This window comes from Diceros bicornis, chromosome 8, assembly GCF_020826845.1.
Source record: "Diceros bicornis minor isolate mBicDic1 chromosome 8, mDicBic1.mat.cur, whole genome shotgun sequence".
NCBI lineage: Eukaryota > Metazoa > Chordata > Mammalia > Perissodactyla > Rhinocerotidae > Diceros > Diceros bicornis.
The window spans coordinates 59,116,965-59,133,125 of record NC_080747.1 but is presented as its reverse complement, the minus strand read 5'-3'; the positions used below and the strand labels follow the sequence as shown (position 1 = coordinate 59,133,125).

The 16,161-nt window shown below is 33.9% G+C and overlaps 1 protein-coding gene across 8 annotated transcripts in view; it reads left to right on the top strand.

Moving 5' to 3' along the window:
* ANKRD17 (ankyrin repeat domain 17) overlaps nt 1–16,161 on the top strand; it is a 162,821-nt gene that overhangs the window by 110,088 nt on the left and 36,572 nt on the right. For all 8 annotated transcript variants that reach the window (XM_058547252.1, XM_058547250.1, XM_058547249.1 and 5 more), the window contains 8 exons: nt 3,675–3,786; nt 3,944–4,089; nt 7,742–7,884; nt 8,701–8,914; nt 9,426–9,601; nt 10,696–10,858; nt 13,186–13,281; nt 14,611–14,727. In XM_058547252.1, the coding sequence (XP_058403235.1) occupies nt 3,675–3,786; nt 3,944–4,089; nt 7,742–7,884; nt 8,701–8,914; nt 9,426–9,601; nt 10,696–10,858; nt 13,186–13,281; nt 14,611–14,727 (1,167 nt within the window). The remainder of the gene's footprint in view (nt 1–3,674; nt 3,787–3,943; nt 4,090–7,741; nt 7,885–8,700; nt 8,915–9,425; nt 9,602–10,695; nt 10,859–13,185; nt 13,282–14,610; nt 14,728–16,161) is intronic.

Here is a 16,161-nt window from a genome sequence, read left to right as displayed (position 1 = left end):
CATTATTTCCTTGATTAACAATATTCAAAACACGTAGTTTTTTTATGTACCTTGTCAATCATTGTTAATTTTAACCCAAACTTCCACTTCAGTTAATTTGTTTTTTGATGTAAAAATGCAAATGAAGTTAGTATTTCTTACCATTTGGGGATTGTATAGATGAGTATTTGAAGGGGTAGAAGCCTCACTTCAGAATCTTTAAATTCTTTTATTATTGTTTGAAAAAGATTGTCATAAAATTTTAGTTGCTTTAATTTCTCCTTAATGCAGAAATACAATGAAATTACCCACTGTTAAATTCCCCAAGGAATTTGACCAGTACGCCTTTCTCAGTTTTAAATATTTTTTCCTTCAACTCGGATAATACATTGTTTGTATTTCTCTCATAGTTTGAACCTAAATTTGCCCTGTATAGTAATCAGTAAGCTTCTAGTGAGCAGGGACTGTATTTACTTATCTTTGTCAACCCTAGAGTACCTAGCAGAATACTTTGAATATAAAAGGTGCTTAATAAATGTCAGTTGAATTCATGTTTTATAATGTTGAAAAAACCCAGTATTTTACTGATCCACTAAAATTTTCCATGCTTATCTTTTTCAAATTTTGTTGTCTCTTTATTCTCTAAGATTGGCACCACTTTCCTAAATTACTCTTTATCCCCCAGAAGACTTTTAGAAACCTCATAAACTGCATCGTAAAGTTGACTCTTCTACTGATTGTCTATACGATAACGTATAAAGCACATAAGACACTTAACATTATATTCCTCTCGGTTGTCTGTGCCCTAGGGCCACTCCATGAGGTAAATGAAAAGCAGGATTTTGTTATCCAAGATCTTCTTGGTTTTTAAGCCAGTCCTTACTACTTATTAGCTTGTGTTACCATCAGAAGGTTATTTCTCTGAGCCTTTTCTCTGGAATTAAACATAAATCCTTCCTTATAAACCTGAAATGAAGATCAAATACTATAACACAATCAGAGCTGTCACTCATTTAAGTATTCATGTCCTTCTCCGTTGTTGTAGTTGGTGCGTCTCTCCCTTGTGGCCATCCCTGATCTCTGCAGTCAGTAGCTCTGCTCTCTGCCAGCTTCTTTTTGCGGTCTCCCTCTTCATCACTGACTAGTAGGCTTTTTCTTATTTCTTGACTCTTTATCGATTTTGCCTTTTGTCTCTTGTTATTCATTTTTTTATAACAGAGTTTGGTTTTTAGAGTTATTGACCTTCTGGGAGAATATGCCTTTCCTTTTGTATTTATTACATAAATATAAGTATTATATAAATGTATAAACACAATAACATATATTTCACATATATATAGTCCTTTGGTTTATTAGTAATAATCTTTGAATCTGTGACCCTTTACAGCTATTGTTGTTCATTCAACTTAACTATCATTTATTGTTTCCTAGGCAAAGCATCACTTATGGGTGGAGAATGCAAACATGAATAGGACATGTTCATTACCTTCCAGAAATGTATAGTCCTCTGAGAGTGATAGACATATAACTAATATTAGCATAAGGAAGATTGGTGATAAATGCTGTAATAGAGGTACATGTGTAGAAATGAGGGAGGAGGACTTAGAACAGCGATGTGCAATTAGAAAAATAATGCAAGACGCATATGTAATCTTAAATTTTCTAGTTGCCGCGTTGAAAAAGACGATTAGGTGGAATGAATTCTAAGAATATATTTTATTTAACTTAATATATTCATATTATTGCTTAAACATGTAATCAATAAAAAAATTACTGAGATATTTTACATTTTTATTTCATACTAAAAGTAATCAAAATTCAGTGTATATGTTGCACTTACAGCTTAGAGTGACCAAATCATCCTGGTTTTCCCGGGACTTTCCTGATTTTAATGCCCAAAGTCCCTCATCCCAGAAACCTCCTCAGTCCTGTGCAAATCGGGATGGTTTGTCACCCTTTTTATTTTTATTTTTATTTATTTATTTATTTATTTTGTGAGGGAGATCAGCCCTGAGCTAACATCCATGCTAATCCTCCTCTTTTTGCTGAGGAAGACTGGCTCTGAGCTAACATCTATTGCCAATCCTCCTCCTTTTTTTCCTCCCCCAAAGCCCCAGTAGATAGTTGTATGTCATAGTTGCACATCCTTCTAGTTTCTGTATGTGGGATGCAGCCTCAGCATGGCCGGAGAAGTGGTGCGTCGGTGCGCACCCAGGGTAGGATCTGAACCCCGGGCCGCCAGTAGCAGAGCTCACGCACTTAACCGCTAAGCCACCAGGCTGGCCCTGTCACCCTTTTTAGAATGTATCTCAAGTTGGACTTCATTGGAAATACTTGATTTGCATTTAGATTTGACTAAATGTACAGTTGAAAAAGTAGATTCCTTTTCTCAAGTTGCGCCAGACGTATTAAAAAGTTTCCTAATAACCAAATTGAGTATCAATTTTTAAATATAAATTAAAATTTAAAATTCAGTCCCTCAGTCACACTAGCCATATTTCAAGTACTGGTAGCCACATGTTGCTTGTAGTTACCTTTTTTGGACAGCACAAGTTTAGAGTACTAAAGATATGAGGGCTTAGTTCACTAGACAAGCTCTTAAACTATGACAGAGTATGAACACTGGTAAATCTAATATTGGTCACTATCATTAGAAGTCAGAAGTAAATTGTATATAAACCGTGTCATGTCTCAATTACAATAGTCTTTGTCTTTCAAAATACTCGGTGTTTTACTGTATTTTTTTTGTTCCTTTAAGTATTTTGGGGCTTTGTTTCCGAATGCAGTTAAGTCACTTGGAAACAATTTTTTCATTTCAAGACTTGCTTTTCGGCTTTGTTAAATGGGTCCAGACCAGCTAATTTGGCCCCACTGCTGAGGATTTTACTTGTTACCTTTGTGTGTTTTAAGATCTTTCTACTCTAGCTGGTGGGAACCAAACTAAGCTATTCCTGGCCCTGTGTAAGCTCTGGGTGTTGTTCAGCCTGATCCGTTCTGGTGGTCCTTCCCTGGCCTCCAATAATTTTCCTCATGCACATTTGCTGATCAGAACTCAGCTTGAGGAGTCTGCAGATCTCTGGAGTACTCTCTGGAATACTCTCTCTCTGTAGCACTTTCCTCTCCAGCAGTCTGCCCCTTGAATTCTAGCAACCTTGACCTCTCCAAAGTCAGTCTTCTCAACTGAGGGAGACTGCCAGGCTGTTTGGGTACCCTCCCTGCACTGCAGCCTGGAAATTCTCCTAGCAGTAAGTTGAGTTAAGCATTTCTGTCCTCAGAGATCACTGTCATGCACAGCCTGTCTAAAATACCATCATTTCAAATAGTTTGTCCTTTTTTTTAATTGTTTGAGATAAGAAGATAAATCTTGTTTGTGCTACTTCCTTAATGGCTGAAGATGCAAGTGAGTCGACAGTATTTCTTTTAATCATGTAGTTGAAAACAGCATATGGTTGAAAATCATACTTTTTCTCTTCATGCTTCCTTTAAGAATTGCCCATAAAGTTCAAATATTACTTGTAGCCTTTAAAATCACAAGTTGGCCACTAATGTGGAAAAAAACAAATTACTATCCAAATGTTTGATACAGTAGAGTGGTACATATGTATCTTTGTGTATTTGGTATGTGTACATATTGCAATTGATGTTAACATTTTTAGATTATCTAATAAGCTAATCAAAAAATTAATTTTTTGCAGACCGAGAGTAATCATGACACAGCGCTAACGCTTGCCTGTGCTGGTGGTCATGAGGAACTGGTACAAACACTGCTAGAGAGAGGAGCTAGTATTGAGCACCGAGACAAGAAAGGTAGGGCCTACTTTTGTTAATTTTTTTTTTTTCCCCGGAATATTTGTGTTCTATGAAGAAATACTACTTCTAGCCCTATTTTGATGGTTAGGTATAATGGAAAATAGTATTGTTCCTTTGCATAGCATGTAGTGGTAAGATCATTATTTTTCTCCAGGTTTTACTCCACTCATCTTGGCTGCTACAGCTGGTCATGTTGGTGTTGTAGAAATATTGCTGGACAATGGTGCAGACATTGAAGCCCAGTCGGAAAGAACCAAGGACACACCGCTATCTTTGGCTTGTTCTGGGGGAAGACAAGAGGTAACATTTTCCCCATGTAATTTTTTTCCTCCATCTGTTTAGCAAATGTATACTTTAACTTATATGAGTTTATGGAAACAGTGGATTGACATTTAGATTTCTCACAGTAACTGAAACTTATTTATTAGTAAAAGGACAAATATTAGTGTTAGCATAAGCTGTCTTGCCAGAAAAATCATACGTTGTTTATTATCCTGCTTATCTAAAAGTAATACCTGCCGTAGGAATCTCTGTGTGTTGCATTCAGGTCAAGAGAATGATTAGGACATCCCAAATCAAATCAGTAAGCTCCTGATAAGCAGGGCCTAAATTCACTCAGCTTTTCCTGTCCTACTGTCCTAGAGTACCTAGCACGAAAGGTACTTAAAAGATTAGTGGAGAATAGCGTATTCAATTTTTAGTTATTCTGAGGACCTTTTCTTCATTTATCCCCATCCTTTCTCAACTCTGGAGGAAAGGTTTTCAGATAAGATTATATAACCTTTTAGTTTTTTAAGGAAGGTAGAACAGCTGTTGCGATGAGTTGTAGGCTCAAGAAATTATAATTTACATTCTCTTGTGTGTCTTCTTCTGGCATTTAGTAATCAACTAGATGACCTAATTTTTTAAGTCCATTTTGTAAATCCAATACTGTATACAAAGGATATAGGGCTTTTGATTAGCCAGTCATGCTTTCTCTATAGATTGACAGCTTCTCAATCTGGGAGTTGTTGAGTCTTAGATTTAGGAAGCACCCGAGGTCATCCATGTCAGTTTCCTACTCAGCTTAAAAATTGCTTTCTTTCTTTTTTCTCAACATCCTAATTATTATAAAGTTCGCCATCTCTACCAAGCCTAAAGTATGCCTTCCCTAAGTTTCCCCACTATTCCTAATTCTGTTCTTTGGACTAATGGAAAGAACTTTATACCCTCTTAAATCTTCAGATATTTGAGTCTTGATTCACCAGTCACCTATTCTCCATGTGAAACATGTCCTATTCTTTTGATTGTTAGCTTGAGAATACCTTTTCCAAACCCTTCACCTGGCTATTCCATCTGTTGTGTCAGTATCCCTCCTGAAATATTATATGTAAAAGTACTCTGATCAATGAACTGGTGTTACCATTTGTGCATCTTAAAACTCTCCCCCCTCCACCCTGCCCTGTTGCCTGTCATAGCACATCAGGTTACATTGAACTCTAATCAGTTAAACCCACTAAGATTTTTAATAAACTTGTAAGTAAAAAATTTTAAGAGATGGAATAATTCCTACACAGAAAGAAGGGGAAATCTAATAAAATCTAATAAAACATATATAGAAAGATAGGAGTAGGTGATCCTTTAACTTGTGAATTACAAAGAATTGGAGCCTAATGATAATACAAGGATATTTTATTTTTCATACAGTTTTTACTTTGGCTATTTCAATAATTTTTGCTCTTTTATATTTGGAATAGATATTATGTGAGAGGACAGTTAGATTGCACTTGCTATTAGAGATGTTCTGCACAAGAGACAACAAAGGACCTATTTCTACTGTGCTGTTCCTTCTGGTTGATAATGTGAATAAAATTGTGTCATTTTTTTTTTCCTGTATCCCACCATGGAGGTGATTTGATGTGTTAAAAGGATTTTAAACCAAATAATATTAAGATAGTAAAAAATAAGCCAACTTAATCTGATAAATTATTTCTACTACATCAGAAAAAATAGAGATCCCCATCAATCTCAAATTGAAATTTGATGGCAGAAAGTTTTGCAATTAAATAACAACATTAAATGGAAAAACTTGCATTGATCAGAATGTAAATGCTTCTGTTTTGAAACATAATGAAAGTTAAACTTTGACTTAACTGAAATTTTCAATCATTATGTAGCTTGAAATAATACTTGCTTCATATGTAATAACAAATTTTTCAATATTGAATCAAAAAGAAATCAGTTTGCGGGGACCAGCCCAGTGGTATAGTGGTTAAGTTTGCACATTCTGTTTCGGCAGCCTGGGGTTCACAGTTTCGGATCCCGGGCACAGACCTGTGCACCACTTATCAAACCATACTGTGGCAGGCGTCCCACATATAAAATAGAGGAAGATCGGCACAGATGTTAGCCCAGGGCCAATCTTCCTCAACGAAAAGGAGGATTGGCAAGGGGTGTTAGCTTACGGCTAATCTTCCTCACCAGAAAGAAAAAGGAAAAAAAGAAATCAGTTAATTTTCTTCTTTCAAAGCAATATTAAAGCCTATAGCATGCTATAATCTTTATGTATTCTTGTTAAAATGTAACAGATGAAGTTATAACAGTTATAGAAGTCTTCTAAAGGTATAGAAGTCTTCTAAGGTAGTAATTTTTCTTTTAACACTCTGTTGCTTTGATTTGGTATCAGAACATTGAAAAGTCATTTTACTATAAAATCACAAACTAATTTCTTTTATATTGAATGTCTATTATATTTTGGGAGTAGATCATTTCCTCTAAGAGATGACTAAAGTCAGTTATCTTTACATAATGGAATTTTAAAAACTTTAGAAATTTGATTAGGGATTTTTATTTTATTGCTTAGGGGACTCTTTGTAGAATAAAATAGCCTAATGCCATTTTTTGGTCTTGTTTTTATAACCTTGTACATAAGCCAGCTAGTCTTAGTGGCTCTAAAAGCAAAAAAGTGATGGACAGAAAGTCATATCTAAAATTGGTCATAGCTTTTTCAAACAAGTAAAGTTTTAACTGGAGTATAAGACAAAGCACTGTTCATTAACATTTATTTATTTCCCAGTTAGAATTTTAGGATATATTAGTAGTAAGAGCAAGGGTAAGAGCTATGATCTTGAACAATCTTTAACTGCCCTATGTCTCATTTGGAAAATGAAGATGAAAATACTAGTTGCTGTGTCAAAATCAAAATTAAAGATTTAATTTTGATTTCAGTAGAATAAACTATAGCATACTCATATAGTGGAATCCTACACAATACACACAAATGGCTCTCAAACAGTATGTAATTTCATTTATATGAAGATCTAAGTTAGATGAAACTAATCTGTGGGTGGGATTGACTCAGAAGGGTTATGAGTAAATAATGGATTTAAGTTACATTAAGTTTATGTATTTGTCAGTACTCACTGAGTGTATACTTAAGTTTTGAGCATTTATTGTAAGTTACAAATTTTACCTAAAAAAACTGAAAATAAATTTTTTCAACTTTTCTGTATGTTTGAAAATTTTCATAATAAAATGTTGGGAAAAAATAAGTATTAGCTTTATTCCAGGGTTGTTTTTTTAACAGTTATTGATTTCAAAATATTATTTTAAAGACATTTACATGTATAAATGAAAAAATCTTATTGTATTACCACTGTCTGGTGGAATAACACAGAAATACTAATTTCCAAAATAGCATTGCACGGCAACACGTGAGGTCCAGATCTTTCGTGATCATACTGTGCCATTTCAGCAGATTCCAAAATGGATTTTACCTGAGAGGCTATCTCTTTCTTGGCCTCTAAGACCTCTTGCTATCATTTGAGACTGATTTCGTGCAAAGGATGAAAGAAGGACTTTTCCCTTCTTTTGTTATATAATATACCAGAATAAAAGAGAAATCAGAAATATGTATCTTGCAAATTGTCTCACCTTAAGAACAAAACACATTTTTTTCCTTTTTTCTTTCCAGGTGGTGGAGCTATTGTTAGCTCGAGGGGCAAATAAAGAGCACAGGAATGTTTCTGATTACACACCTCTAAGCCTGGCTGCTTCTGGTGGCTATGTGAACATTATCAAAATATTACTAAATGCAGGAGCCGAGATTAATTCTAGGCAAGTTTTATTCTCTCTCTACATACCCCTTAAGAATATTATGTTAAAGATATTTTAGAATATGGGCCGGCCCCCTGGCTTAGCGGTTAAGTGCTCGCGCTCCGCTGCTGGCGGCCTGGGTTCGGAACCCCGGGCGTGCACCAATGCACCGCTTCTCCGGCCATGGTGAGACGGCGTCCCACATACAGCAACTAGAAGGATGTGCAGCTACAGCAACTAGAAGGATGTGCAGCTATGACATACAACAATCTACTGGGGCTTTGGGGGGGAAATAAATAAATAAATAAAATCTTAAAAAAAAAAGATATTTTAGAACACTTATTTTTTTTAATGCCATATTTAGGAAATGCCTTCATTACAAATTTAAAATTCAAATTGTTGATTTTTAAGATTAATTTTATTTAAGTATTTAAAACTGTTTACAGAGACCTTGAAAAAATATCAATTACTCTATTTCTTGTGGTACTAAAAGTAAACACATCTTTTTTATAAGTTTTGTTAAGTAAGCGTGTGCTTTAGGATGGAAAATGCATCTTAATAATAACTTAATAATTCAGTAATCACTTTTCAGCCCAAGTCATTATGTTGAATGAGAGAAAGAAAGTATTCTAGTTCTGGGTGGTAAAAGATTTCTATTGGAGTCTTGGTAGTATCTTAAAGACTTACGCGGGCTGAGAAAAATGATATTTTAAATAATCCTGCAAAATAAGGAATCTTAAATAAATCTGAAATAGGATGAAATAGAATCATCCAATTTTTATGGGACATTTAAAATGTATATTTTTCCTTTTGTTCTCTCCATATCTCCACCCCCAGAACTGGTAGCAAATTGGGCATTTCTCCTTTGATGTTAGCAGCTATGAATGGGCACACAGCTGCCGTTAAGCTCCTGTTAGACATGGGCTCTGACATAAATGCTCAAATAGAAACCAATCGGAACACTGCCCTTACCTTAGCCTGCTTCCAAGGAAGAACTGAAGTGGTTAGTCTTCTGCTTGATAGAAAAGCAAATGTGGAACACAGAGCTAAGGTAAGAAGAAGTCTGATATTTACACATGAAATTTAGTGCTTTGATATTTAAGGTGTAGAGTAGCAATATGCTAATTATAATTTTAGTAGTTTCTAGTAACATTTATTTCTTACATATATATTTAATCAAAAATCATTATCTATGACTCACTCAAGTATTAACTCTTGAAAATACCTCAACAATAAATTTTCATAGGTAATGATGACATTAGGGATATGAGCTGAAAAATATGTACTATTATGAGAGAAGAGAGGGAACATTTATTTAAAGTGTCAGTTACATGCCAAGTGCTTGCATCTTGCACAGATTTTTTTAACAACGAATTGGCATTAGGTAGAATTATCTTCTTTCAGAAGATACCACTGTAACTCAGAGGCTGATAGTGTCAGTGCTGAAATTTAGTTGTGCGTCTTTATAACTATACCATATTGCTCCCCCAGGTTGTTGTTCTTTAACATTTTAGCTCTTTCCAGTCTCTTATATGTTGTTTTTTATTTTTCACTAAACCTAGACTGGCCTCACACCACTAATGGAGGCTGCCTCTGGTGGATATGCAGAGGTGGGCCGAGTTCTTTTGGATAAAGGTGCTGATGTTAATGCCCCTCCAGTGCCCTCCTCGAGAGATACAGCTTTGACCATAGCAGCAGATAAAGGGCATTATAAATTCTGTGAGCTTCTCATTGGCAGGTATGATTTTACCACACCCTTCACAGATGAACAACGGTGTGACTAGTGATTACTATTCTCTCTGGGAAAATTGTACTATTAAAAAATCAAATGTGATTACTTCTTCCATAAAATACATGTTTTGTTTTATTTTTAAACCTACCTCTTTTATTTTTACCCACCCAGAGCTATGCTACATTGTCTGATTTATTTCAATGCAACCTAGAAAGATTTCTTTTCTTCCTTTCTGGTGTGTATGTACACTTTAAAAGTACTATAATAAGCTATTTGAACATCCAGCTGTTGTCATCCATATTGACATCTCCCACATATTTTGAGTTTTGCAAAAAGTATCACTAATGCATCTTAAAAGTCTGGCAATAATCTAAGACTTCAGTGTTGATTTTCTTGTTCTTTATAGTGTTTAGGGCTTTTAAGTGACAGTTATGGAAGGTATCAGACGGGATCCAGGATAGTTTCTACTTTCAGTCACTTAAAAGTTGCCTGCCAGCCTTCCAAAGATGCTTGTCTGCTTAACTGGATTTCATACTTTAACAGTCTGAAAGACCTTTGCATGGTGTCCTGAGCAGTAGTATTTAATAGTAGCTACTATTAACTACTGTTATTCACCCTGAGTCTTATCTACCTTGATGCCCTGAGTGCTAAGCCTGCAGGTTATTTTTATTCATTTCTTTTTTGAAGCCACATAATATAAATACATGAATACAAATAATCTGAAACAGATACAGTTGCTTTTTAGAATACTGTTCATGTCTCTAGGATACTCTTTATTTAGTATATTGATTATGATATTAACAGGATGTACTTTTATTTTTCACTAGATAAAATTTCACATTTTCTCAAGGTTTGAAACTCAGAATAATGCAGTCATTATTTTAAAAAAGCAGTTATTGATATATGATTAATTTAGTGGCTTTTAATTGGATGACTGGAAATTCTCTGTAATGTAATTTTGAGAGGAATGTATTTTAGTTATTGAATATTATAAACAATTTTCATCTTTACAAAATATTTTCACAAGTTAATAGTTGGTTTTTATTGTTATCTGTGTTGTTGCATTTCATTTTAAACAGTGATATCTGTCATTTATTTAGGGGAGCTCACATTGATGTACGTAACAAGAAGGGGAACACTCCACTGTGGCTAGCAGCAAATGGTGGACACCTCGATGTGGTTCAGTTACTGGTGCAGGCAGGTGCAGATGTGGATGCAGCAGATAACCGCAAGATAACTCCTCTTATGGCAGCGTTTAGAAAGGTATTAGTCTTTCCTCCTCATTCACTTTGGTGTTTTTCACTTAGGCTGGGAAGTACATAGTTTAGTGATCACCAAAGACTGTCATTTTAGGATTTAATAGCAGTGACGAAAGCAGTAAAATAATCACTGCTGTAAAGCAGTAAAAAAAATCACTCCCATAGCAACATTGAAAGATAGATACAGGTATCCCAGAAAAGCCATTAATATTACCCACGTTGGACGTCAAAGCTAAGTAAACTTTTAAAAAGTTGTTGTAAGTAGTATTTTCAAAATCTTGTTGCAATCTTACTCTTTTACAAAATGTAAATCCACTTAAGAGTAATTACTTATTTATGAATGAGTGTTTTCTTATATTAGCACAGCAGAGAAAAATTTAACTTAAATTGATTTTATTTTTAGTCATTGACTTTAATTACAGGGAAAAAAGGAATTAAATAATGAAAACCCAGCTGCCAATATTTGAAACTACTGAAAATAGTTTACTACATTCTGAAGTAGAAATACATTTTGTGAAAGCGAGAGAAACTTTCTCTTTCTATAGTGCATAGCACAAATCTGTGTATAAGTAATTTGATTTAAGGATTTGGTTGATCTCTTAGATACAGTTTTGTTATTGGTAAAAGCAGATTACTATTTCATGGATTATAATTTTGAGTTTTATTCTGAGATATGTAGGTAAAATCCTTTGTAGATTCCAAATTGTTGTGTTGTATTAAAAATTTTTAACATATAAATTATAAGAAATCATCTGTTCCTTTTTTCTCTTACTATTCTTTCTGACTCCTTTATTCTACCTCTTCCCTGGACATTCTAGATTACCTAGCCACTGACTCTGTATTTTTTCTTCTCACCAATCAAACTTATTCTTTCTCACTGGCTACCTACTCTTTCTCCAAGCAAGCTAGCATATCATTATCAAGTTAATCTTCCTAGCCACTCCACTATGTTAGTATCCTCTTCAAGAACCTTTTTCTGTCTCTCCAGTCTCTGTAATCCTTTGAAATGCAATCTTAATTTGTTATTCAAAACCACCACAATCTAGTGCCCTTAGAGCTTGTCTCCCATTGAATCCCTAATGTGCCGAGTCTTCTCCTTGCTTGTTCTTTTCTGTGTCACTGTCTCACATCACCTTTGTTCTCATCTCAGGAATGCCCATGTCCTTCCTCATTTTTCCAAAATTACTCATTCTTTGGGCAAAGTTTAAATCTCCCCTTCTACAGAAACTCTTCCCATCCTATTTGAGCTCTCATTGAGATATTTAATTTCCTAAATGTTGTAGAAGTTCTAGAATCCATTATTATCTTTATCATTCATTTTTGACAGATATATATCTTGTTACTACTCTGTCTGACTTGCATATATATCTTACCTTTCCAAATAGACTTAGCTCCTTAAGAACGGTGCTTATCCTCTATACTCTTTGTATTCATTCCGTTATTTTTTAGTACCTACCATGTGCAACTCTAATGGTTGGGATGTTACATTGTACAGAGTGCAGGAGTTGCACTTTTTTTTAAATGTAATTTAATCGGGGGTAAGATCCCACACACAAAATCAGGTAACTGTGTGAGTTGTCCCATATAAATAGATACTATAGAGATGTTGGTGAGATATCAAGGAACGATGCAAATGCCGTTTGAGCTATTCATTAAAAGATAGAGATAGTTTAAAAAGATGCAGATGAAAGGAAGAGACAGAGGCAAATGGAGGAAATATACTAAATATAAACAGCTGTTTATTCAAACTGGGTAACTTATATATATGTGTTGTGTAACAGAGCAATGGTGTGTGTTGGAGAAAGTGGAGAGCTTCTTGAATATTGGTCTAAAGATTTTGAACTTAGTGAACTGTGTTATAGTGAATAATGTAATCATAGCTCATGCTTTAGGGACAGTGTATTTTATTTCTTTCATACTACCCAATACAGAGCTGTGCATTCAATTTTTATCTGAAAGAAAGAAACAAAATTATTTCTCCTCTCTTAATGCTTAGAACTGAAACAGGATGCTCATTTCTAATGAATTAGCTAGGAAAAAAAATACTCAGACATATCCCCTGTTTCTTCATACTTATTTTTTTATTTATAGTGGTTTAGAATTTTAGGTCAAATTATTCTGTACTTTTTTGGAGAGTGGGATGAGAATGAACAATGTAGATTTAACTTAGAACCAAAGCCTGTCTCTTTTTCATTTACAGTGCAAATAATACCCAGTTAAGTCTTCATTTTGTGGCATTAATGTCAAAGGAATCTTAGTTAAGACAGACTGTAGATGTACTGAATCCTGTGAGAGTCTGTTTTTAATCTGACACTGATATCTGCTTTTTAGGGTCATGTGAAGGTGGTGCGCTACTTAGTCAAAGAAGTCAATCAGTTTCCATCAGATTCTGAATGTATGAGATACATAGCAACCATCACTGATAAGGTAAAACACTGATCATATTCATCCCACTATATGAGCTGGGGATCCCATTTGGTTTTGCACATATATATGCCACACCAAGAAAAAAGTCTTAATTTGATCAATAATATGTAGTATATAGCAATTTTCATTTCTCTAGTATTTGGGAATGAAGTATGCTATTTAAGAGACTACTTATAGATTATTTACTTACCAGATGAAGTAATAAAATATTCTGTGTGATAGAATTACTGTATCTTTTTAAATAGTACTTGAGCTAATGTAATTTTTATGTAAACACTAAACAATATAAAGCGAAAATTGTTATTGTTCATTAGTACTATAATCTGTATATATGTTTATCCAGACTGATATCTATTCTGAGAGGAATAAGTCCAGTGGATTTTTTTTTTTTTTATAGTTAAACAAAAATGAACATAGTACTTTTAATCATGGGCAAGAAAACTTTAACTATGCTACTGTCAGCTGAAGAATGAATTGGCTAGGATTTTTGCAAGAAAAGTAGAGAAGATAAAAAGGATCCTATTAGAGATCTAATTGAGATCTTTCCTTGGTGATATTTTGATTTGAGTTTTATACTAGTATTTGAATAAAATCCTAAGACATGCCTCTGAAAATCCAGAGGTCAACAAATCTAAAAATGTCTGTTATATTTTCTCAGCAGTTATTACATGATAGTGAGCAGCTTTTCCCCATAGGTTTTATTTAACATGGCTAATTTACTGTCTTGCCTGCCTATAGATTCCTCTATGACAATTAACATTCCTGGATACCACTGGGTTTTTTTGGAGGCAAGAGGGAGATTAAAAATAAAGCTTTTTCCTGTCAAAAAGTGTGTTGTGAGAATGAAATCACTGAGAAAAGTGTATAAGTACCTATGTCTATGATTTCTTTATGACTGATTCTTGCACATGAAGTTGTAGCAACAAAGCTTAAATATTTGAGAACAGTTCTTGCCAGTTAAGTATTTAAAAAATTTTTAAACCCATTTCTTTGTTGACATTGACCTTTTCCTTTAGCCAATTAACCAGCCGACAAATTATTTCAGCTGTTTGCTGTACGATTTCTTATATTCAAATTACAGGAGTAAATAATTTTAGTTTCCACAGTACCAGTCAAATGGATACTATTTTGAAGAACAGTAGAGGCTCTTTGCTTGTATATTTTTAAAAATATGCCATTTAAATTGTTTTTACTTCATCTTTTTTTGCCCTACCACTGATTTTTATTGCTTATGTTCTTTCAAGTGCCTTAATATCTTCATGTTTTCAAAAATCTCTCTAAATGTGAATTGTTTTTTTGTGCTGGAAAAGTCTTAATTTTCCCTTTTAGGAGATGCTGAAGAAGTGTCATCTTTGTATGGAATCAATAGTACAAGCCAAAGATAGACAGGCTGCTGAAGCAAATAAAAATGCCAGCATTTTATTGGAGGAGTTAGACTTGGAAAAGGTAATGATACCTTTACATATGAAAAATACCTACTTTTTTCCCTTCTGCTTTTCTTCCCCCTAATTTGTAATCTATTGTTTTTTGTTTTTGTTTTGGTTTAGCTTTTGCTTTAAATTATCAAGGTTTTCTCTCCAGCTTTGGCTCAAATAGTGGAGAGAATTGAGTATTTTAAATATCAGTAAAAGAATTTTCTTTGTAATCAAGTTAACAAAATTTTATTATAGGATGTGCATTGATCTGGAAGTGAGAAAACCTAGCCTCTAATGCTCAGTTTTAGTCTTATCTCAGCTATTGATCTCTTAATCCCCATCCAAATCTATACTTCATTGATCCTAGACCTTGTAATTTGTTGCCAACGGATTTATCAGAAGTACCAAATGCACTACCAAGGCAGAACCAAATAGTGAAATACAACCACTTGGTGGAATGTTTAATGAGTACATTTTTTAAATGGATGATTTCTCTTGTACTTTTCTCTTTCAGGCAGACTACAGCATCATTCCCATCTATTCCTATGAGGAATAAAGTACTCCAAACAACTTATAGTTTGGACAGTCTCATAGCTCCTTCTTTTACTCCTCCTTCCTGTCAATAACTCTGCACTCTAGAATGTAATAGAAATAATAATCATAGCAGGGAAAGAATTGGTTGGCATTCAATATTATGGAATACATATTCTACCGTATTTCATCTTTTATAAAAAGCTTAAAATGTTATAAAATTTAACATGTACTATTTATATTTATAAAGAATATACAGTGATAATTACAATATTTTTGATTTGAGTCAGGTCCATTCTTTTTTATTATACTTGCTGGCTTTGTTAGGCTATATATTTCGTCTTGCGTAAAGAAAATATGAATTATTCTAAGCATTTTATTCTAATTTAAATGTGAAAATACACCATTATTTTCTGGAAAGTATATTTATTATTGGAGGTTCTTCATTTAAAAAAAATTTCTGGTTTAGATTCTGGTCAAATGAAAATTAGCTTTTTTGGCCATTTTGAAGTTTCAAAAGAATATGAGCACATTGAGAGTAGATATTCTTATAATCACTATAACTATTACTTAATAACCTATTTTCCTATTCAGTTTCATCTAGTATTTAATGCCTACTAAATACCAGGCAATATAATAGGGCCAAGTTGTATGATAGAATGTGTACTATTTTACTCTTCTCAGTAAAAATATTATTACGCTCCTATTACAAATGAAAAACTGAATCTATGGGAAGTTAAGCAACTTGCCTAGCTAGGCTAGGATTTGAACCCAGTTTTTTTAATGCTAAATTCCCTGGTTCCCTCTCCTCCCTTAATTGAACATAACCTACCTCTTAGTTCTTCTAAAGTATTATAATATCCTGTTTTTGTATCACTTTCCTAGTTTTAAATGTTAGAATCTCTAAGTAATAGTTAGTTCATATTGTTTTTTT